This window comes from Apis florea, unplaced genomic scaffold (assembly GCF_048593485.1).
Source record: "Apis florea isolate Af1SG1 unplaced genomic scaffold, ASM4859348v1 contig_3696_pilon, whole genome shotgun sequence".
In the NCBI taxonomy this organism is placed as follows: domain Eukaryota; kingdom Metazoa; phylum Arthropoda; class Insecta; order Hymenoptera; family Apidae; genus Apis; species Apis florea.
In genome coordinates, this window is record NW_028256809.1 from 3266603 (window position 1) to 3292899 (window position 26297).

General features: G+C 33.0%; 1 protein-coding gene across 8 annotated transcripts; it reads right to left on the reverse strand.

The window, feature by feature from the left end:
• Positions 1–6: 6 nt before the first annotated feature.
• On the reverse strand, positions 7–26297 carry LOC100868384 (uncharacterized). 8 transcript variants are annotated; one of them, XM_086914724.1, is made up of 6 exons: positions 24247–26297; positions 6106–6201; positions 5795–5884; positions 1147–1425; positions 344–696; positions 7–148 (listed from the first exon to the last, which is right to left on the reverse strand). In XM_086914724.1, exons 2-6 carry the CDS (start codon positions 6157–6159, stop codon positions 121–123), a joined length of 804 nt encoding a protein of 267 aa, XP_086770850.1. In that variant the 5' UTR covers positions 6160–6201; positions 24247–26297; the 3' UTR covers positions 7–120. The 8 variants fall into 8 exon arrangements, with proteins under 8 accessions (XP_086770850.1, XP_086770847.1, XP_086770848.1 ...); XM_086914721.1 differs by having other exon boundaries at positions 6106–6226; XM_086914722.1 differs by lacking the exon at positions 24247–26297 and adding an exon at positions 8794–10530 and having other exon boundaries at positions 6106–6226.

Genomic DNA, 26297 nt, shown 5'->3' on the forward strand with positions numbered 1-26297 from the left:
TTCTTATTTTCAGACTTAATTTCTTTCTCTTTTCTTTACAATAATAATACATTTTGACCATTTAATCTTTTATGAGCAAAAATATTTTTCATATCCTTCGTAATCAAGCTAAATTATTTGTTACACTTGTCCACAAAACTTGTCTCTGCTTCGTTATAGAATCACAAATACATCTCTTCTTTAATATATAGCCATAAAAAGAGTTCAAAAAAGCAAGAATAAAATTCTTTTCGAACAGATTCAACAATAAAATTTTTCAGAAAAATTTTTGAAACAAAAATGGATTACTTTGAAATATTCCACTCCATAATAAAACGTTTAAGAATAGAATTTTAAAAATTACCAAGGCCGCCACATAGGATCAACTTCATCAACGCGTTCCACATCGATTTCCTCTTCGTCCTCAACTTTGATCTCAGTTTTAACTTTCTCCGCTGTTTGCCCCTCCTTCGAGTCTTTCGCCATTTCGGAAATGCAACCTCTTTCTAACTTTTCCCCATTTTCTAAGGTCGTCCCGCTGTTACATCCGGATTGAATGTTAAACGTAATTGCGGAATCAGAAATTCTTCCACGATAAGTGGCCGCATTTTGATTGGAAGATGCTACTTGAACGTTATCGATGGGAATCGACGAGGCCAGTAAATCAGCAGTAAGATCCAAACTTGCCAAAGTTTGGGTCAGCACGTTTGTTTTCAGCTGCGTGGAAACAATACATTGAACAAATCAACTTGACGATTTCCTTTTATTCCACGTGCGAAATAATTTGTATCTACATCTATCTAAAAAGGCATCGATTCTTTGTATGAGATTAAAGAACCATCTTGCGGAAGAAAATCGAAGCTATTTTTAAAAAATAGAAACATTCCAATATTTCTGGATAATTAAATACACGATCTGGTTAAAGTAAAAAAAAAAAAAAAAGAAAACGATGAGATAAGATCTTGATAAAAGGAAGGATTAAGAAAAATTTTCACGAGACAAAAAGTGACGATTCATCATCGTTCAATTCCAAGGACGGAAAGTGAAGCAAGTGCAGAGGGCGCCACACGTCAATCTCGGGTAAAAAGCGCGGATAATCGTATCCGGAATATAGGATAACTTTCGTCTCTTCGATCGATCGATCGATGATGATGATGAGATAATTACCGTCGAGTTCGTTTGCCGGCTCTTTTGAAGGCCAGCTGCGAGATGCCTCGCTAACCTTTCCGCGCCTTCACCTGGAACAGCCGAGAGAAATCTGTACGCCTCAGCTGCGCAATGGCCGAAACCGGATAACCACCGATTTTCGGCCGAGACCTCGTCGTTCTTCGTCGCGGTGTCCAGCAACCCGGTGGAGGATCGTGAGCTCTGCAGCCTTTGTAAATGGCGCACGGTCAACTCCAGAATGTCCGCTTTCTCCAGCTTGCTTATGTCCTCCCCTTCCGTCTGCGACCAATCAATTTCTCATCGTTCGATAATTCGAAGTAAGGCAGAGAGATGTGTTTCTCGTGAATTGGGGAACAACATCCGGGCTAAACGTTCGTTTTTTGAAAGATTTAATTCTTCGCGTAATATAGGAAGGATAATAGAAGCGGTATGAATAATTCGTGTAACACGAAGAGTAATGTGATTTAGTAGAAATTAATTGATTTCTAAATATTTGTACAATAATTAAGTATATCGAGTGTTAATCGAAACAGGTTGGTTGGTATTTGGTTACTTAAAAAATATACGATCAAATCATAAATTAATTGTTGTAAACATTGTAAGAAAAATATTGTTATATTTTTAGCAAAAATATCGCGAAACAGTTTTCTGCGAATATAATTAGCATGAGTTTCTTGAAATAAAGAAAATATGCGTAAAATGTATCGTGTAAGATGTAAAAACAAATGTGTAAACAGGAATTTGTAAAAAAAAAAAAAAAAAAAAAAAAAACTGTATAAAATTAAATCGTGCAAAAAAATACTGTGTAAAATGAGGACCGGATATAATTTGTTTTTAAAATTTTTAAAGCATAATTTGGGATGGTAAACATTTTAAAATTGCTACCGATTTCGAAATAAGTGTAAGTCATAATTACAGGTGCAGGTATAAACGATCTTCCTTCCCTAAATATATTATTGATATATTGGATTAATACGACAGAAAAAAATAGTATCATGAATGAAATCGAAGCAACAATTTTTGCTTTCTCATTTATTACGATCCGATACACCTGTCCTTTCCATGAATCTTTCATTCAGCGTTGCGAACTGCTATCATCATCCAATGAAAATTAACTAAAAATACTGATATTATCAAACAGTTGCTTGTTTCCTATGTAGAACGATTCATAAATTTTGACGTGTATATATACAATTTTTTGAATGACACACTGATGATACGGTGCAAAAAAAAAAAAAAAATAAAAATAAAATAAAATAAGTATTTAAAAGGAAGTGGTAAATTGGATGCAATTTAAATATTCAAATTAAGTCAAGTAACTTCACAATATCGAAATATTAATTTCATCGAAATTACTGATATTAACACAGAGAAATGTGAGTGAGTATTTTGACCGTAAATAGGTCAAAGTATGAAATCACAAATATGTTTCATAAAATCTAAAAATTTGAAGAAAAAAAATTTTATTACGTTGACAAATTTTTTTTTGAAAAATTTTTAATCGATATTGTAATTTGATTAATTGGTTTTCCTCATTTTTGAAGCATACGATAAAACATTTCGAATTATGTTTCAAAGATACGAGAAAAATTTTTTTCAAACGCTTCGATGAATTTACTCTTGTGCTCTATATCCTGTTTCCCATACTTTTACCGCTCGAAAGAGTTTCTGATAGACTAGCGAAAACATGATCAAAATGAGAAGCTATCTCACGATCGAATGTAAAAACAGATATGTATTTGTTTAACGCGATCATTCCGACAGAAGAACCGAGACGAATTTGAATTTCAAAGGCGTACGTAAATAATCTGTAAGCGTGAAGAGTTTACGCTTCATGATTCCATGGAATGGTCAGTAAGGAATCTGATGGACCTTCCAACATTAATTATTTGAATAAAGCTATTTTAATCCCATCACATTTAAAACATTCGAGTCCCTAATTTCGAATGAACGTATGATAAAACAAAATATTTATATAAAATTGTTTTTTGGTAAGCAAAAAATGGTACTTAATTTTTCAAGAAATATCGTGACTTTATCATATGACGATAAAGAAGATAGAAACTTCTTGAAAGTTGCTCGATCTCTTCATAGATGGCGCAAAACCAAAAACCTATATTTAATATTACCTGAGTTGATTTTTTTCTTATTTTCTGGAATTCAACATTATCGTACATCGAACTTCTTTATTGCAAAAAACGATATAAAATTAAATATCTTATTTAGAAATCTTATATAGAATAATTGCATTCGATGAAATTAATCTGTGCTCCAATAAAATTCTTGATTACTCACGACAAGGTTTCAATTTACGATTTTTCTCCTCTCTGAGTTTCCAAAATAAAATTCAAAATGGAAGGAAACATCAAAATAAAGCATTTCCTTAAATTAAGAGCAACATTAATTCGTGAATCCGTTGAGAAATAATAAAAATTAATTACAAAAGCTGCAATAAATATTTTTTCCAATTCAAAAAATAATCATCTAACATAGAAACCATATTACATATACCTCTATCACATAAATCTCGACCATATAATTAGCTACCATTAAATCACTGAATCTTCGCGTGATCATATGCGCCATTCCATGCATGATTCTGTTCGACGTTAAAGCAAATGCAATATTCCATTCGCGATAAAAATGTAATCGAGTTAGCAATGTTGAAAAATGTGTGTCTTCATACTATTTCGATAACAGCTTCGCACGATTGCGAAATTGCAATCTTTTACTTACTCAAGCAAAGTTGCTGCACCGGTATTACCACTTCGTAAAATGGGTTTTTATCTTTGTATAAATTTTCTGTTGAAGTACAGAAATGTTGATTCGTTAGAAAACTCGCGTGGATTGCAGTAAATTGCGGTATTTATCTCTAATTTTTGTATTTTGCACTCTTTAACGGAAATAAAAAATTATTTATAACTTTGAAAATATTTTCCGACCCACGTTCGTTACAAATACTTTTCTATCCGACTTTCTTAAAAATTTATGAACTCTCTTTTATCGTCACTATTATACGTCATAACAATAAAGTAAAAAAATTAAAAATGAAACACTGACTTATAATTAATTAAATTTCTTCTTCAAACAACTCCCTTCTTCAAATCAATTCCTATCAACCACCACGATTCTCTATTGTCAATAAATTTTTCTCTTTTTCTTGCAATAATTATTATAATAACTTATATATTATTTACACAACTAAAAATTATACATACATACGAATAACTTCTTTAGAAAAGGCAATTTTAATAATCAGAAAATGAATCACGAAATCTCGGTTGAATAAAAATTTCAAACTTTTTCTTACCGCAAAACAAAGACAAAAGAGGAGGAAATCTCATTAATCAATTCACACGCTGTTTATCTCAAAGTAGCGGTATACAAAGGTATACGAGAATTTATCTTTAATCCTTATCGAGCGACGTCAGATCCCCCCATGCTAACTGCTCGGTCAAAAGACATCGCAATTAACGCCATGTATTAAACGTAATGAGCATGGTCGAAGCGTTAAATACCGGCTTTCATAATTACCGGCTTGGGTCGCGTGTTCTCTTGTCACTATATAGCGAGCGAGCGAGTTTCCCACGGTCTAGGAATATTTAAGCACTAAATCGATTGCACGCGTAGCTGCGGACCGAGAATGCATTTCCTGCTGCGAGCCACTCGTGAAATTACAGAGGGGAAACGTGGTATCGCGGCCGGTAAGTCGAGCAAGAAACCGTGGCTTCCTTCCAAAGGTTTCTCGATGGAGGGAAAAAAGCATAGCACGTGCTCGTTCGACCAATGTATCGCCGTACAGAGCCGTCGATGAAATCACGGATCTGGTGACATTTATAGTATTGCCACCTTATCTGTATTATTTTTCTTCGTTCACGGTTTCATGGGATTTTTTTTTTTTTTTCCAAACTTTGCGTATTGCGAAAATAAGATAGGGGCGTGCAAAAGTTTCGATTAGGTTTTCAATCATTATCATTTAAATTATGGATTTACTAGTGACATTTCATGCTTCTACGTGATTAATTCTGGGAATATATTATAGGGTGTTTTTCAAGTTCTTCGAAAGGAAATTTCTGTAAAGGTATAAATATCAGGTATACGTTTAAAAGTTTCGATGGCAATAAATGGTCAAAAGATGATTTATTGTGTTTCTTTTCTCTATAGCTCGTTAATATATATAGAATATTCAGGTTAATATTCAGAGAAAGTTTTTCTTATAAAAATACGATATTCCCATATATTCAAAATATGATCCAAAGTGATATAAATAGAACGTTTCGAAAAGATACATTTCTTATTTACTGGATGCATGCTCGATTTTATTTTAATAAAAATATGGAACAATAAATGTAATTGTAAAATATTTCAGAAATTTATTATTTCGATTTCATCGTAGCAATTAATTATTAATCTAATCTAATCGTTGAAGTTGAAGAAATTCAACAACAATTTGTCAATCGAATGATCTCATAATTTAAAGTAAAAATTATTTGAAATGAAATTAACGATATAATTCATCAAAAATAAATGTAGAAAGAGGATAATTCTTATTAATTGGAATAAAAATCTAGATATTAAAAGGGAAATATTTTGCATGAACTGTGTAATAATTCATGAAAAATATAATAATATAATAACAAATACGTACCTCTAACGCATCTATCATAAGATTTTTCAACTCGTCGAGACATTTATTTATGCGCGCACGTCGTTTTCTTTCCAACAATGGCTTCGTTATCTGTTGTAAATAAAATAACAAACTCATATGAAGTTTTACAAGATAAATTGTATAAACAAATGGATGAAAAGATATGGATTATCAAACTATTTTTATAAAGAAAATTTCATAAATTTTTATATAAAATGAAAAAAGAAAAATTTTACTTATATAAAATATGTAATTATATTACACGATATAAATTAGATATTTTTCAATCTGTTTCTCTCTATTTCACTTACTTTTTTATACCGGTACGTCTTTGAAACTGGATGAGGAAATTCGTATGACATCATTGCACGAGCTATATCTCTTCAAGATTCGATAAACATCCACATCTGATTATCAAAGAAGTTGATATATCTTGAAATATAAATATTGAAATCAAAACATCTAAAAAGAAAGGCTTTATAATTATAAATTGAAAAATGAAGTATTCATTTTCTTTTTTTTAACATATCACAATCTGTACACATATTAATCTATCAAAATACATATAAATTGTAATAACAAAACACAACAAAAATATTTTCGTCTTTTCAGAAATTATAAGTATACAAATAAAATGTATCATTCATTGTAACAACAACTTTCAAATGAACTTTTAAAAAAGGAAGATTATATTAAACCATAATACACCTTATAATCAAATCATTAAATTCACCAATAAAATTCATCAATATAAAAAAAAAACATTTATTTATTTCTCGTACTCAACGTTATGCATAAACTTCTTCAAAAAACAAAGACTAATCCTTCAAATTTATCCAAATTTCATCGATACATATCTCAACGATCGAACCGCTTACCCTCGATTGTCGATCCACTTTCAGAACCACAATCCTCACAAACCGACGACCGAAGCATACATCGTCAAACGTCGGCTGTACACGTACAAACGTCGTATTAAACTTGGACGAATCACGGAAACCCCATTCGACACTTTCCATACACGCGAACGTATAGGAAAAACGTGAGAGCGAATATCTGTGACAAATACAGAGTGAGATTCACCGACACCTAGAAGAACCTAACGCACCGCGTGCAGTCTCTAGACAAACTGACTCGCCGCCGCCATTCAAGTAACCGCTACCCTCACCAACTTGGAACCCTCTGCAGAAGCTACTCTTCTCAAGCCAGAAGGTCGGTCTAAATGCTTTGATTGTGTTATACCTACACCTTGAAGCGTGACGGGCGTCCCGACGCTCGTTGGAACTTGTTTGGATCCCGATTCGATCATCGTCGTTGATGTTTGCGGGGCTTAATCGTTGATTATTAGGTCGACTCTTGCTTCGCACTTTTATGCGGTATTTATCCATTTATCCATTTGGTTTTTTTTTTTTTTTTTTGTTATTTGTTCTTCATTCGTTTGAATATTCAGTGGAGGTAATGGAAAAGTTAAGATGATTACTGTAGGATTTTTATAATAGTAATAATTTTACGAAGATGGTTTTTATTGAATTATTTTTATTAATTAAATATATTCATCATGTATTCTTTAAGGCTTAAGATTCTTCTCAGTATCCCTATTTTTATAGGGATTTTAATCTTTGTTTCTTCGATCGTTCGAATATTTAATGATGGTAATGGTAAAATAATGATTATAGAGTTTTAGAATTTTTCATCCCCTTTATGTATTCAATGTAGACACAAATTGAATACAGACTTATCCTTTTTTTTTTTATATAGTTTATAAATTAAAAAATGTTTAATCCTAAAGAATTTGATCTGATAAATAAATAGAGAATATTTAATTCGTCAGTCAAATCGAGGATATATTTATCGAGAAATAAACTTTAAACGAGTTAAACGAGAAATAAACTTTGCATATATATATAAGCATAATTCGATAATTTCATGATAATTGTATTTTTATATCTATGTATTTTTATTTTCGTCTTTCTCGTGGGAAATTCATTAAGAAAAGTTTAGTTAATTAAAGTGTAAATTGGAAATATAAATAAACAGATAACAATAATATCAAATGAATAAAAAAAGAGGATAGGATTAAAATATTCTTTCGTTTTAAGAATTTTCCCATTAGGGGAGTGTAATAATATTTTAGAAATCTCGTTATAATAATATAGTGAAATTACATCTGGAGAAAGATAATCAGTATAAATAAGCACGTATATAATTCTGAAATCTTTTTTACCCAATCTTTTGCATTATGCATGCGAGCGAATATGTATCCAGTAATAAGAAAGGTTTCGTATTAACAAAAGTAATTTAAAAGTGAATGGGATCCGTGTTATGGGGATGAAAGCGTCGCAATTAGCATTTGAAAAAATTTTCACAATTTAACGAGAGGAAAGGAAAAAATTTTGTACAATCACACATATAGAATTAAAGTTAAAAGTTAAAAACAAGAACAGGAGCCATTACAGAAAACAGAGTTGGATTTTTTTTTTTTAAATTTACGTGTATATATTCATTTTGCACGTAACTGTTGTAATAAACAACTATACAATTATTTTTTTTTTCTAAATTTTTAGAAAGTCTGGTAAAATTGGAAATTTTTCTATCAAACAAAATATAATGGAATACAAGCATAATCTTTTATTCCAATTATTCGTCTCGTAAAAGATTATTCCCTCTGAACGATTTAATTTACTAGAAATGAATGATTTCGAAAAGAAAATTATAATAATTCTTGCTGATTTATAACATGACATAATTTTTATTTTTTTTCACGAAATAAATATTCCTCTCCACTTAAGAAAACTATAAAAACTATCCCACCATCGAAAGAAACAATCATAATTTTTAAAAATACGTATTAACATCGACTTCGCAATAAAATTGACACAAATTAATCAATCGAATGAGTAATTGGCAGAAAAGAGAGAGAAAAAGAAAAGAAAAGAAAAGAAAAAACAAAACAAAAAAAAAAATAAGGAAAACACAATAGAAGGGTTAAAATCACTTACGTAAGCCAAATCGAAATTGTAAGCCAAGCTCTCTTTTGTATACGCCGTTTAATCGGCGAACGTGCGCTTATCAATAGAATACGAACGCGTAACGTCCATTTATGAGTGTGACTGACATGATCACGTTCTCTCACTACCGCGGCCTCCATTGACGGCATCGTGGCCATCAAAGATCGGACACGGGTCGCAAACATTCGCACGCTTCGAACGCTTTGATAACGGTCTGCGTGGTGGCACGAACGATAAACGGCAGCGATAACTGCGCCCACGATACAGCACGGGGCTTTTGACGACCGGTGACATCATTAATTATTGTTTTCCTTCCTGGTATTCGGTTGTGTACCGCGAAAAGTCACGCGAGAACTGTGAGACCGGACGGAAGATCGAGGCTGTTTTGTTTCGATCGATACAGAAAATCTGGCTGAAAATACCTGGAAATATTTAATTTCTGTTTGTATATTTTTCGTATTCCTTCGATTCTTACTAATACTCTTCTCTACGAAGAAATTTTAGAATGTGTTCGTAGTTTGGATATATGTTGAGATATATTGGCGAGACATCTTTGTGGAAAGTGAATGCAAAGATTGTATTGCATATTGTAGTTTGAAGTTAGAAATGTGACGAATTTTTATTATAGTTAAATTGAATTAAATTCTTGAAAATTATTATATTATGATAAATCGATCTGAAACCCCATCCCGTCTCTTTGATAAGATAGAGTTTCACTTTCAGAGGTGAAATACGCGGAATTTCAAATAACGATTCTTAACAATTATTTATCAATTTCACTATATGATCAAATATTTAATGGATATATCCATTCGAATCTAGAATTTATCCTTCGTTTAAATAGCGATACTTTCTATTCCCAAAAACAATTTTTCCCCCATTCCAATTCATCAAGATTTTCATTTCAATTGAAAAGTTATCCACCGGATCGGTTAAATATCGAGATCGGTTTAAAGAACAGTTTAATAACTTACAAAATTGCGTGCATGTCCTGAGAAAAGAATTTTAATTCCAATGGAAATTACACAGTCAATTTTGTTCCCCGCTGTGACAGGAGTTATGTGCAAACCTTTGCGTTTCGTAATCGCTCAGAAGGCGTCAACGTCATTGCTGAAGCACGGTCGGAGAGGCACGTGTGCAAATAAATGTTGCCGGTATCGCATTAATTCAATTAACTCGATGCTTTCCAATTACATTCTTGTAGAAATATAAATCTGAAGAATCGGTAATAAATTTGTATTTAACGTTGTTATACGCACGAAACGTTTAATTTATTACTTTGTTCTCTAGTCGAGCGGTAGGTATGTATACTTTCGATGGTTAATTTCCATGTAGAAAATTATGAATGAAACGACACGCGTGTAAAAGTAATATTACTATTGTAGTAAGCAATATTTACTAATTTTTTATTTATTTCTCCTTTCGATTCCTTTAATTTTTCAAGTTGTTGTTTCTAAGTTCAAGGTTACTTCAAGATCATAAATATCTCTTTATGCTGAAGCCATTAATGTGCAATTCGATAAATTACGATTGTTTAGATCTTAAAACGTCAATATTGAGAGATCAAGGGATCATTTTCATCGTGAATGAAGTTAAAAGGACCAAAATATCAGTGAAACTTTAGAACGGATTTCTCTGCAACTAGTATTTCAATAATGTATAGATTTCGCTTACAAGAAGTCCGTGTTCTATTCAAGAAAAAAAATAAAACTTGGTAAGATTTTCTATACGACCATTATTCGAGTTGGTCTTTCGGAATCTTTCGAAAGTTCACTCTCTGGCTACGGATGGGCGCAAAAGCAAAAATCGGTGCTCGTTTTCTTTCTCCCTGAACTCTGGAACGATTTTACGAGCGAAGTCTTGCGTGCACGTAAAAAGAGGTAGCCAGGTTTCCTTTATCTTTCCTTTTCTTCTTTTCTTTTTTTTTTTTCTTTTTTTTAATGTTTTATTGCAGCTGATTGCGGGGCCAAGACCTCGTGCAAGACATTATAATACGCGAATCCGGATGCCCTTTTCTACCTCGAGAGATACGTACGCATGGTAGGCAAATCATCTTGAAGCACGAATAAACGTTCTTCTTAAATTGCAAAATGGGTTGCTATTGTTCGACAGACGAAAGTCATAGCGCGAAAAGAAGCACGAGAATAGATCTGATTCTATTCTATATTCTATATCTGATATTCAATTTATAGTTAAAATTAATAAATTTTCTTTTCTTTCTCATCTTGCTCCACCTTCAGTCCAAGTATTCTTAATCTTATCTTTTCTTTTTTCCAAAAAACAAGTTCAAAACGAAATTTTCGAAGCCTTTTTCTTAAACATTTCGAACAAGTTAAAAATTAAACTTCAGACAAATAAGATTCTGTTACTGCACATCGATATTTTTCTTACTCCATTCACTTCGAATATATTAAACCTATCTCACTTTTTCCAAACTCTTTTGAACTCAACATCGAGAAAGAAAAACAAAAAAAAAAAAAAAAAAAAAAAGAAAAAGCACTATTAAAATCCGCGAAAAGAATTCGAAGGCCCCTCAGAGAGCAGTCTCGCGATAGCAATTAATCCCCGGCCTGAGTCGCGGCGTTCCACAAGAAGTGGCATCAATCATTCCACCGAGAAGAAGAGGAGAGAAGCGGAAAGGGAGAACAGACACGGCGAGGTCGCGTGTGCCCGAGAAAGAGAGGCCAGGCTAGTCCTGCAAAAAAAGAGGAAAACGAAAAAGAAAGAAAGAGAGAGAGAGAGAATAAAAGAAAAAAAAAAGAAAAAAAAAGAAAAAAGAACGGAAAGAAAAAAGCGCGGTTTGCGCTCGCGGCTCGGGCCCTGGACGTGTGCGAGTCGCGTGTGAGGCTCGCGCCTGTCGTTGTCTCTGTCGTGAGCACGGGCCCCGAACGGGTGCCCTGTGGCCGAGGCCCGACCTGTCGTTGTCTCTCCTCCTCCCTCTGTCTCGCTCCTGCCCTCGCGTGCGCATGCCTCCCTCTCTGTCCGACCCCGTGCCGGTCGATGGGTCCGTCTGGGACATGAGGCCTTGCCTCGTTCTCACGGTAGCCTCCGACAGGGGCCCTCCTCTCCCCTCCATCTCGTTCTATGTCCACGATCATGCCTCCTTCTAGAGCGAGCGAACCGATTCCTCTCCCTCCTCCTTTCTTCTTTCGATCGCTCGCGTGTGAGGAAGCGCGTGCTTACCACGGTAAGCACGCGTCCTCCTAGGAGGCGGCGGCGGCGGTGGCGGCGATTTAGCGCTCCGCATTCGTTGCTTTTCCATTCAGGCCCGCATTTTTGGGACAGATTGATGGGTTTATCGACAGGAAATTATTCGTTAATTTTATCTTATTTTCCCTAAAGTTTTGAAGAATGCTCATTTGCTCATTTTTGGAGATCAGGGAAAGAGTTTGGAGAAGGAGGGTATAGTTATAGTTATTATATATTGAAAAATAATTTTGTTTACTTAACGAGGATTTTCATGGTAAATTTCGGATGGAAATATGAATATATTTGTTTTCTCTTCTTTTTTTTTTTTTTTTTTGTTGACGGCAAGTCATCGTTACAGTTTTCGAATAAAGTGAAATTTTTTAACAAGTAGTACGTTTACTTGACCCGTATTACTAAACTATTTCCATAATTTCTTGGTATTTCTTGTGTATGTATAATTTTTTACATCGACACTGGTTGTAAATTTCTTTCAAGTTTACCTTCTTTTTTTGATCATTTATTGATGAAAATTCTATACCCATTACCCTCTGGGTAATCAATGTTTATCAGATTAATAAGAATACATTTCTGGTATTCTAATTTCACAAGAGGTAGATATATAATTTTTCCTTGAAATGCAAAGTGGTCATTTTGTTATTTATCATTAAAAAAAAATAATCAGATAACGCAAAACGCAAAATTCATTATAGCTCATAAATCATCAAACAAGGACAAGTAGAACATAAGTATACATACGTATCAATTTTTCCATTTTTTTTTTTTTCTTTTTCAGTCTACGTTCAATCCTAGAGACCTCACATACAGTAACTTTCTTATATGGAATTAAAATAAACCATGTACCATAATTTATACTTATATCCAGAATATAAAGATTCTTATTATCTTTTGTGTAAGCCAAGAGCCTCAAGTATTTTTTCCATTTCCAGTTTCTTGTGCCGTGTTATTTTCTTGTACATTCATAATAAAACTTGTGAAATATCGAAAAGTTCACAGATAACAAATATCTTAATGTTTTTATGCAACAGTGTATAAACACTCGGTGAAATTTCCAAATGCATATGCAAATCGTTGAAGTTTTCAGATCATATCTTATTTATCGGTATATAAAAATGCACGCAATAAATATTTGTATAAACTCTCTGGTGTAAACGTGTACCGTGAAATAACATAAAGATGTGACGATAACATTTTAACGAAATTCAATTCGACGTAGAGATTCATATTTATATTCAGCTGGCATTTTATAACTTAATTATGGATTCGATCGTAGATAAGTGACTCGATATTGGCACAGATATTGCTTGTTTTTTGCGGTGCAAAATGCAACTCGTGCAACATTGTATAAATACGTTCTTCGATATTTGGACAACATGGATTTTCTTTCTATTGGATATATTTATTATGATTACATAATCAAAATTATCATTGATTTGCGAAATTTTTCTAAAGAAAATTTATTACAGGAATAAACGTTATAATTTAAATTCGTTTGCATAATCGATGTTTCTATTAGTTGTTATATGTGACAAAAAAAAAATTTGTTTTATTGAATTTTTATTTTATTTATTGTTATATAATTAAATTGTTATATAATTTAACAATTTGATATTTTTATTCTTCCTTTCCGAATATTTTTCCAAAATTTTCGACGACATAACATTCATCATATTAAATGTGTCCAAAGAAAAAATATGAGTCATGGTCTCCTTACTTTTGCTTAGTCTGTAATTATTTTTTTCGTCTTTTAAATTATGTACTTACACCTTATCATTATTATGTTCTACCTGTTTTTTTTACATTTTATTTCATTCTTCCGGCCTTTATTTTGTCCTCGTTTTCAAAATGGCGAAGGAAGTCATTAGAGGATGGAACGAAATTGTCCACGATATAATGACTCTGTTTGACCAAGATCTCTTCAGCAAATGAGACACGAAAATCTCAAAAACAGGAGAATTTTACAGAGTTACAATTGGTTATATAAAAAATACAAAAACTTGCTTAAATTTTATTAAAAAAAATCTTTCTATTTTAGATTTTGATATATTTCTAATGAACATTTATTTTTATTATATGTAAATTATCTCATTTTCTCTAACAAGTGCAATATCATAAAAACTTATATTAACTATGAAATATATGTTATTTATCATGAAATTTGTATCACTCAGAAATTTAGAGTTAAAAAAATATTAAATTGGTACAAGTTAAAGAAAAAAAAATTGCTATAGAACACGAATTAAATATTAAGATTTATAATAAAATTGTTGGTACAATTAATAGATTTCCTTCAATAAATTTAAACTTGAAAAAGTTCAGGAAAAAATACTAGAAATGTATTAATTATTTCCTGTAATAGAATAGAATAAAAAACTATGACTAGAATATTCTTTTATTCTATTATATTACGTTTGAAAATTATATTTATATTTTAAAACATATTTTGATAATTCTTATAAATTCAGAATAATAATTAAAAAAAAAAAAAAAGTGAATAACCAAATAAAAATTGACTTGATCGTTTTTTTGCCACGAACCTTTCATTTCACATGCATACACACACACACACACACACACACATCCTCGCGATTCATCTTCACTTCAAGATTCCATTCTGCACATTGTTATTGCGTTGGTTAACCACGCATTATCAAGTAAACGGTACCAACTCTTTGAAGATTTAAGCGATCATGAATTCGAAACACTTCCTTGAACGACCATCCCGAATTGCGAGAGAGACAGGAAAGGAGCGCATATTCTCACGCGAAATTTCAATTTCCGGTCCGGCAAGTCGCGAAAAAGACGACCTGGTCACGGACCGAGGCGTGCAATTGAATGTCCTTTTCAGCTTCGATGAATGAAGGAATTTTCGCTCGTCGTGCTCTTGTTCGACGTTTGTCATTCATTCGACCAGGGACTGAACCAGAAGGTGCACTTGGAAAGGACGTTCGATGTGTGTCATTGTTGTAAAAACGTAATTACGCGCATCTGTCGAAAAAGGAATACTTTGACGCGTATGTACAGGGTGTTTTAAAAATCGGATCTCGAACTTTTTTTTATTTAACCAAATGTAAATTTCGATTGGAATTTTTATGAAAAATGGGAAGTAAAAACTTGAAGTCACGAGTTATCATTAATATCAATTACGATTCTCAATTTAATTGAATTATTTTTATCATAAAAAATAAAAGACTAAATATTATATAGCGATGGTATAATTTAAATTATTGCTAATTTAAATTCATTTCTAAAAGTAAAAATACGAAACATCTGTAATATTTAGATTCACAAAATCTAGATTCCATTTAAACAAATATCAAACTTACAACATAAAAAAAATATCGCATTAAAACGTTAATCGAATAAAATGAAATCTTATGAAAACCAGAACGTTCAATATCCACCTATAAAAAATGCCCTCTTTCTCAATAATTCCTTCCTCCTTGAAATTAAAAATTCTCTAATCCATAAAAAGATCTAATCAATCAAAATAATCGTATTCGATTCCCATTTTTACCGCACACATATATTTCAGAGAGAGAGAGAAAGGAAGAAAGAGGAAAAAATTAAGGAAGAAGAAGAGAAAAAAAGAACTGTTATTTTCCCCCTCTTAAATAATTACGGTTGTCAGTTACACTCGTTGAAAAAAAAAAAAAAAAAAGAAAGAAAAAAGAATCGAACCGTTCCAACTAACATCACGTCGTTATCCGCGAGAGAGAAGGGAAGAGAGAGACGTTTAATGTTCCTTCCCTTCCGCGTTTGACTTCTTCCTGGTTACCCGACCCCTCGGTTTCATTCACGAGGAATAAAATTATCATGGATCGAGGGATGGTTGCTCGATCAATTGACAGGGGGATGCAAGGAGGAGGGGTCACTATACGCACAAGGGGCGATTCATGAATGAAAAACGTGTACGTACGAGGAAGAGAGAGAGGGGAAAAAAGGATACGTAAGCCATGTGCCCCTGGCCAAATCGAATTTCATTGTTGCGTCATAAATATGCATGAACGTTTATCGTACGAATCGTAGTGAATGGGGGCCCACATGCGTTCCCCCATTGCCGTGGGAATTCCGTGGCGGAAAGTCGGTTACAGGTGGCCACTTGTTACACGGTTTTCGAAAAATCACGCCTCCGTGAACCTATTGTATTGAAATCGATTAATTTGTCGGCTACGCAGCGATTTTCCAATCTTGTTTCAAATTCGGCCCCCTTCGTGATTGTATAAGGCAAAGGAAATTAAAAAGTAATTGACATTTTCGCTGTTGGGAATCGTTAATGATATTGCTTTCGAGTTAATGATCCTTGATTACCTCGGCAACAGTACTTATTTTCGTTTCTGTATAAAAAAATAATTATAAATTTCTTTCGAATGCTTCTGTTGAATGAAAATTTTGAATGAAGGTAAATTTTTAAGCGTGCAAGAGACACGTCAAACTTGAAAGACTTCAATGCGACCATGGACCGAAAAAATTTTATTTGCTTGCAGAATACGGCAATGCAATTGTATTAAAATCAATGTAAGTGATCATTAAAAAATCATAAATTTAAAAAACGATCGATCCATTGATTCATAATTGAAAATAATCTCCAAAAATCGTAACAAATAATTTGCATATCTATTTCTATATTTTCATTGAAATTATACAGTATATGAAATATATTTGAAATTTATTTATCGAGTTATAAACGTACCTAAAATAATAGATAATAAAAATATTTCTATCTAATGCAAACTTTAATTCCTTAATAACCAAGCCTCGATCAACCATTTTCGCGCATTAACACTTATATTTATACTTATATTTTTGCAAAAGTGTCTTTATCCTCCAAAAGTGTTCTCACTATTCTATCCAAGGATTAACCGGGTGAACGACCAGCGAGCAAGGCGAATTCGAAACCGTTAATTTACATCAAACGAACGATAAAAATCGAACATTGGTAATGGAGGCTGTCAAAACGGACGAAAGAGATAATAAAAAAAAAAAAAAAGAAAAAGAAAAAGAAAGAGGAAAAGAAAAAAACGGAGGGTAATTTCAGTGATTACCGGTCACGGTTAATTTCGTGACTTTCTCCCGTGATCGTTACGCTTCTTAACAAAGATCTATTGCTCGATGACGACGTCCACTGGTTACGAGAGGCCGAAATAAATTTCACTCCCCGCTCCTCCTCCGTCTTTCTTCGTAATGCCTCGCCGAATGATGATCCTCGGGCATGGTAAGAGGCAACCATGATTTCCGTCAATGTACAGAGAGCACGAACGGGCAGGTGCGCGTCGCTAAAGAATCATACATCAACTTCTGGCGATACGCCATGCATCCGGTACACATTCGAGGCTCCGTAAGTTGGCTTCGCGCGAATGTCGATCCCTCTCCTCGTTGCATCTTCCTCCTTCTCCTCTTCTTCTTCTTCTTCTTCTTCTTCTTCTTCGTCACGGTGCACACGAGCGTAAATGCGCCGATTGAGCGATGGGAGTGGTTGTTGTTGTCACGATTAACGTTTGATGCGGATAGATGGATAATATTGCGAGCGCGTATAATTGTAAGGTTAAATTGGATCGTATGAGATGCATACTTTATTTGCTTTTAGCTTATTATTCGTTTGCAACTTGACTAATTGATTGAATTTGAAGCTAGAAAAGGAAATAATAGAAACTTTCACTTTTGTGTTTAGATATTATGGATAAATGGATAGTTGTTGTGGTTGTGAATGAAACTTGTATCTTATCAGATGGATCAAAGGTTGAATTATGAAATTTTATCTATTATAACAGGTAGCTGAAAATGAAAAAGTTTGTGTAACGTGATCGATTGGAAATTGAATTTTTGTTATCTCAATTGATGCCTGATATACAACTTAAGTTTCATCTGTTCCAGAGTCAACTCTAATGAAATCGATTTAGATACTGCTAAATTAGTGTATCTCTTTGCAATATCAGTTAAAATGTAGTCTAAAAGGTAGAAATTTTTTAAACGTATATAAAACATTGTTGGAAAAAACTTCTGTCTCTATTTCATTCTTTTAATATTTCTTACCGTTGTTTTTAAGATACTTGAGTGAGAAAAGTAGAACAGTTTCGTGTAGTATGTCTACTATCGAAGTAATGTTTTAGATTATTTAGTAATAAAGATCCAAAAGAAAAACTACCACGACCAGAAGACTTCTTGAAATTTTTTTGATCTTTGGTCCAAGATAAATGATATGATGAAAAATAAGCACTGCAATGTACCATCAAACTTCTCATTCCTTGAATCCTGTGTTAGTTTTTTAAGCATAATATAGTAGAAGTTTAATTATTCATAAATGCTTATACACAAAATTGTATTGTAGATTGTCGAATTTTTTTCAATAAATATTTTATATATATATATATATTTCAATTTAATTTCTGTAATTGCACTTAATATAAGAATAAATAAAAACTTTTTACGATGTATATTCACGATAAAATTATTTGTCAAATTTGATTAACTTTTCTTTTCCTCAAAAAAGATTCGATTCTATTTTCTAGCTTAATACTTCTACTTAAATATTGTACAGTTTTTTAATTTCAGTTCAATGATATAAGGGAAAGAAAATATAGACGTCCTTTACAACTTCCCGATTATAGGGTCGCGTTTTTAATTACAAATTTTTCGATTCGCCTCGTAACGAGTATGCTACTACCTTGTGATTATCTTTAATTATACCATTTTAAACGGTTCATCGGTATTCGCGGTAATTATAACAAGATACTCTCGTGTAGTTTTACACACCTTGGATTACATACGATGGTTATACACGCATCGTTTCATTGGTTCCTGGATTCTTATATTTTGCATATCCTGAAAAATGTGTTATGAGCCATGTCGATATAAATCATCGTTGTCGAATATATCGTTGATACAATGTAGCAATTTTTCATCAAACTTGACTGTCATTTACATAAATTACATTGAAATTGATTATTTGAGATATCATCTTGGCATGCGATATACGCGCTATATTTCGATAAAAAAAAAGAGATAAGGAAAGATTTATCTTGAAATTGTATCTTGATTTAATTGTATTTTAATCTATTTTTTTTTTTCGAAATAAAATTGAGAAATTAAAGATTTCTTCTTCTTTTTAAAGATTTTCGTGTAAATCATCTGTTGTGATTTAAAATGATATATTGAATATCGTATTAAAAATATTGGATTTATTATAATATACTTATTTCATGAAACTAAATTTCTTCATCTCGTGATATATAACATGAAATAATTGAAGAAAGTTTTCTTGTAAAATAAAATTGTAGGTTAAAGATTTTTTTTTTATGTAATACATAATACAGTAACTGTGGTAAAAAATAAACTACTGGATGGATTACTTCATCTCTGCAAATGTTTTTTTTTCTTTTCCACGAGCGATGAACCAAGCGAAATCGAGAAAAAAAGAGAATCTCGCCGATAATTCTCAGACATCTTTCTTCCCGGATAACTGATGCGTTCAGGTCTAGATCCTACGCCAGCTAACCGAATATTACTGTATCTCAAACCATTATTTCTTATTTCAATTTCAAAGTTATTCGATCCTATACAGTCTCTAAAGTTGTACTATAAATTTCTGCTCCTTCTACTATAAAATATTTAATCCTACGACAATTAACCAGCAACTACTAGTATTTTAAATACTCATTTCTATTTTGATTTCAAATAAAATTTTTCTTCTCAACATTGTACTGCTAATTCCTCTTACAAATTGTACATACACATACACCCAATATATATATATATATATATATATATATATCTGACAACTAATTTCCCCTGCACACCATAAAACGTCCAATCCTGTAGTTAACTCGGCATTAACGACGTTTCAAATACTCATTTCAATCTCGAATAAAATTTGCTCAATCCTCTCAACACTTACCACTAATTCCTCCTACCATAAAATGTCTCTCCACAATTCAAACTCGATACGACGCATGCAAGCGCGGCCGATACGATCAACGGGCTAATTAACGTGCGTCGTGTACGAAACCGTCCAGGCGCAGTGCCATTAGCAACACACACGAGAAGAGGAGGAGAAGGAGGAGGACAGATCCCATTTTCCCCGTGTCGGCCGATCAGGAAGCCGATTGGAGCGTGGGCGTCGTCGAGGCGACTCGAGCGAGAAGAGGAGCTGTTAAGGACGCCCTGGTGACCGCGGGAGCGGAACAGGAGAGAGCTTCCTGAAACGCTTCACCGCGGACGGCCGCTTCGTTCCCACGAGGGCAACTCTGGATCCCTAGCCTCCGCCGCTTATATATCCACGCGTCAACGCGCGAGGAGATGGATGCTGACGGTCGCGTGCGGAGGGACGAGGATGAGATGCAGATCGTTCTTAGATCGGAAATTTGAATTTTTTGAACGTGTTTGAACAGCAAGTTTGACTCGAGCAATTTGGTATGAATATAAGTTATATTGGAAGAAATGGAGATTTGGAAAATGTTGAATTTTGATTGAGCAGGCGAATTAAAAAGCGATTTGAATTGATTTTCCATTTTTTTCCAGAAGAAAAAAATCTTCCAATGCGAATCAAAGCTTTTAGGATTTCTCATGATCTCTTCCTCAATTATTTCCTTCGACGACGTAGAAACATCGATGTGAATAAGAGTGGTAGATTGATAAATCAATTTCTCTCCTAATCATCGTAGTTGCTTGAAGAAATTCCAAGAATCGACGCTTTTAGACACGTACTTCACGAGCAGTTGTAGACGAAACCTGAATCGCATATAGATTTTCCTCGAATCTTTCGTTCTTCGATAAATCTGAAGACGTTTGATCGAATCGTGGTGAATGAACTGGTGATGGGCTAGGTTCCGTATGTCGCGTGTAATGGAAGAGCACGGATGAATTCGATGGTGGTTTAAGTACGTTTAATGTAGATTAAGCCGAGGACTTAAGTTGAAAAATATTTTCTGATGTATATATGTGCTTTGGGAAGTGCATCGTGTTATTTATAACAAAGAATACGATGAAGATTTTTCGTTTATATTAAATTTCCTTTGAGCTTCTTAATTATTTTATAAAATTATAAAATTAATCACGAGTTGGAAGAAAATAAACGATAACGTCACAAGCGAGAAAACGAGACATAGTAAGCGTACGAGCTGCAGAAACGCCACGTGGATTACACAGCAAACTTGTTTCTCTCGCGTGAAGCGTGGCTGACACGTGGTAGTACGTGCCGGCATTCCAGATATCTCCTTTTGATTACTCCACTGCACAATCTGCCATTTTGCAAAAAGTCCTATATAACGTGTCTATATGGAACTTTTAACTTTTAAATGAATTTCTGATAATGATAATCATCAAGTTTCGAATCTATTTAACTTTATTTTATTGACAAGATATATCATCAAAACTTATTTTCTATCAAAGAAAAAGATAAATTCCACATATTTTAAAGTTATAAAAATCTATAATAACAGTTCATTCAACAGTTCATTCCTTTTCTGCAAAAATGGAAAAGACAACAGAACTTTCCCAATCGCTTTTTACCAATCCCCATTTTCCTTAACCTCAAAATTGACGACCGACCGCCTCCTCCTTTCTCACCCATTTAAAACGCTGGCCCACGTTCCACCTACCGAATATCCTCGTCCGATTCTAATATCTATCCGTTGCACGTACAACCTTCTTCAATTTTCAGGTTTGCGGTTTGTAAAACGGTTAATGGACACATCTGTTTACTCCTTCGATGCAGGGCTAACGGATGTAAGTTACAGAAACGGTCGGCAGCGAGCGTGGCGGTCGCGTGGATAACAAGTGGGACGAATCTGAAAATCCGCATGGTGGCTCCGTGAGTCGAATTTCAGATCCAGCTCTTGGCAAATTCCCACGATCCGGTAACGAGCAGCCACTTGACTCTTCAAGGCGTGATCTGCGTGCCCGAAGTCGCGTGGCCCTTTCATTTGAGGAAAATCCAGGTGCTCGAATTCGGACGTACCACGAGATTTTTCCCATGACGAAGGAATCGCGATGCAACTGTTGCCCCTCCATTATGCTGCAGACCTTATTGTTGGCGCTATTTCGATATCGGGGGACACGAGGACCTATTATGCTATTTCTTTCATCGTTCGCTAGGTTCTCTCTAGGCGCATGTGTGTGCCATGCTTGACGTATACGCGAGATGTCGAGAGCATACATATTGCGAAGAGTTGAGTAGGTATTGAGTGACGTGATACAGAGTCAGAATAGACAAAAATGAAGTTGTGAATGTTGGAGTTATATAGATGATAGAGAAGATGATAATTTATTCAAATAAAAAATAATTTGACACAAGAGGTTATATATAAGATTATCTACGACTTATCTACGACTATTTGAATTAATTAACTTTTATTTCGTTATAAATTTATTAAACTTATTAACTATATTTTTCTTTTGAAATTCCTTTGAATTTCCTTGTTGCTTTAAATAGTTCATCGGAAAGTATAAGTTCACGTGATCTATATAGGACAATTATTTATATATTATTTTAATGATTATTTCTCAAATGCCTTATTTTAATAATGCTCAAGCTTCGTTATGTCAACTTGAATATAGTTTAAAGCGATTTTAAAAACTGTTATTAAGATAATTGAGAAGTTCGATCACTTATTAAATACAGTTATTCACATTAATATTCGGATACCGTTACTTTATACACGAAAGAATTATTTAGATATCTTGTTTACGATGTATACGTGAAAATGTGAATTATTTATTATTTTACAAATAAATTAAAGAGAAAAATTTTACATCGAATAAATCATTTGAATGAAGTTATATTTGATATAATATATAATATATCATATAATATAAATATAAAATAAAATAAGTAACAGTAATAAGAACAATTTTTATCAATTAAAAAGATATTAAATATTTCAAGAATAATCGATTACACGATAAATTTTACAAAATAAAATTCCAATTGATGAAAAATTCAAGGAACATTAATTATTTATAAAAATCTTTTAAAATATTTCAAAAAGATAAATGAACAATTACTTTTTGTTCATTAAAAATTCTTCATAAATAACTGTTCAATAGATTAAACCTATATAAATGTTTATAACATTATCTGCTAAAGTTGCAAGTATTAATAAAATCGAATATATATTTATGAGGCTATTAAAGTTAAAAATATAAAGTACGCGAAAACATGTTCTGACACTTTAAAACAAAAATTATAAATCGAATCCTTCTCATTAAAATGACGCACAATGTAAACCACGTGCAATCTCCTTGTAATTTAAGAAAGTAGTTTAAATGGGACATAAATTACATGGTAATGAAGCAAATTATAAAGAAAGGTGCACTTTATTTTCGAAATAAAACCTTCCACATTGTCATTGAACGTTTCTCGCCGCTTCGTATCCGAATATAATTTCCCAAAACGTATAAATTCACCACGAAATCAGCGACTTTGCGCATTAATAACCGTTCGCGCCGCCATCAAGGCGGTTGTACGCGAAATTGGCTCGAAAAACATCAACAGGAGGATACTAATTTCTCTCCCCGCTTGGTCGATTGTATCGACGATACTTTGATGAACCAACCTCGCTTTAAAAAAGGGGAAGAAAACAAAAAAAGACGAGAAAAAACGTGAAGAAAATACTATTATAAAGAAAATTTTCATGCAGAAATAAAAATTTTTTAAATAATGACTATCTTCTTGTTGCGATTATTTATAGATGCATCGATTAATGAAATAAATTTATAATTAACCTCTTAACTCTCATGATAATAAGCTTTCAATTGCCTCATTTATAATAATACATAAGATATAAAATTGATAGAACTATCTACAAATAATTACGGTTGAACTATGTCTCTAAATCCTTCAAAGAATCTCTATAAAATATGTAATTGCGTTCCTTTCATCAAAATATATTTTAAATAATAAATAAACAAGAAAAGCCATTAAATGCAATAACAATTAAATTTAATTTTTCATGAAAAAATTTTCTTTTTCCATTTCGAATATTTGAAATGAAAATTTTGTCATTATTTAGCTTAAAATATCTGCGCTAAGTGAATGAAATAAACGAAAAAAAAAAAAAAAAAAACGTTAAATTCAGCATAAAAAAAAAAAAAAGGAAAAAGAGAAAAAGATACAAAAATAACTGTCCCTAATTGCAGCAACTACAGTTAGCAATAAAATACATGCCGCAATTTGCAGCGTGTTAACCAATTAACGACGAGTAAAAATGACAAAGATCAAGAACGAAAAAACACACTTACCTCTTACATGCCCCTACCATGGCCAAGAGGCTTTACGGTGCAGTGGTTAGGGTGGTGGAGAAGAGTCGAATCTGGCCGTTACAACTGGAGGAGCGTGGGAAGGCAGAAGTCGCGAATCCTTGTAAGGAACCGTTGTACTTCCTGAAGGAGGTCCTGCACCTGACGTCCTCCTCGCCCGTGAGAAAGATTCCGGCTCGATGCACCAATGGCCTCTCCTTTCCTCCCCAACCGTGCCGCTCTAACGGCCACGCGAGCAGCACGCTTTCAGCACGTTTCGTCGACGTGGGAAGGATCTCGTGCCTCCGACCTTATCCCCTATTTTCTTCTTTCTCTCTCTCTCTCTCTCTCTTTTTTTATACTCCTCCTCTCTGTATATCTCGCCATGGCCTTCTTCTTCTTCTGCTTTTTTTTCTCCCCCTCTTCCTCCGATGTCGAATCTTAACCGAATCGAGGCTACTTAAGGGGGTTGGGTGTCGTTGTCATTGGCCTCTTGGGAAACTTTATCACGGATTCCTTTTTTTTCACATCTTCTTTTTTTTTGTGTGTGCGTGTGTGGAGAAAGGAAAGACTGTTTCGGGAACGAATGGTTTGATCGACGGGGGTGAAACGTGGTGATGGCGTGGCTAGGATTGCTTCGTCTGTTTCCTTTTTTTCCTCTTGTCAGCGAGAGTGGGAATTTGTGGCATTTGGTCGGAATTAGTGGTTTGGAGATTGTATTGGAATGTTTAAGCATTGCGAGGGAAGTGTTGATTGCATCGAACGTTAGGTATCTGGTTTCTTTATTTTTTTTTTTTTTTTATTTTATTCCATATTATGAATTCTTGTTTTATTTTTTCTTTCCTTTGGATGTATAAATCACACATTCGGTATGTTTTGTGAAAAATTGTATATATCATAAGAAAAAATCAATGTCAATTTTATACATACATGTATATTTATTGCATCATATTGCAATGATGAATTAATCATGGCAAGAGGAAATAGAATGCATGGGGAAAAATCATGTACTAAAAATTATAATGAAATGAAATGAAAATGGAAGCATGTTGATAAAAATATTTTAAAATGTTTGTTTAGTCTGCTTTAAAAGATAATATGGTCATATTGAAATATTAAATCTTTTTAATGATTGAAAAAGTAGGTCAAAAGACGTCATAGGAAAGAGGGAGGGGAAAAAAAAAAGGCGTGCAGAATGAACCGACAACGACTTCAGTCGAAATGTTCCTTTGGATGTTAATTGTTGTCTGGTGGGAATGCTCCCCCACGATGGAGCTACACGATTCTTTGGGCAAAAACGTGTCTGCGAATAACCGAAATGTACAGACGAAATAAAACCTCTTTCACAATTAATAGAACTCCTATGGTGTACTGTTTAATACATTTTAATCAACAATAATTATTAAATTTATTAATTTATTTCCAATTAAATTTATTTTCGTATATATTATTAGAAAAATTAAATTAAAATCCATTTTTTATCTTTATTCAAATAAAATATTCTAATTTATTTATTTTTATTAAGTATTATATTATCTTCATCAATTTAAGATTGATTTGTAAATCCAACTCATATATTATTCAAAATAATGAATTATATTATTTCTCAAACTATCATTTGTAACAGTACACCAGTTAAAACCATCAATTTATACCAGATATAAATAATTCATTACAATTAATCTTTAAAATGAAGTAGTATCTAATATATCGACCAAGAAGACTGGTTCCAATGAAATAATTCACGCCCTAAGAAATTCGTTCCCCATAATCGATTTATAGTCTCGAACCACTTTAAATCATATTATAATCTTTCATCCTGTGTATCTTTTTAAATCACATCGAGTTGATAAAAATAATTCTCAATTCTCTGCCCAGTTATATACAGAAACTATTAAAATAATAATATTAAATAATTAATTCATGGCAACTTTGATTTATATTTGCAGAATGATATATAATATCGAAAGAAGACGTAAAATATTCACTACTATCATTAAAAGTCATTTAAAATTTTGTTTCACACTCTTTTGCAATTACTTTGCATTCTTAAC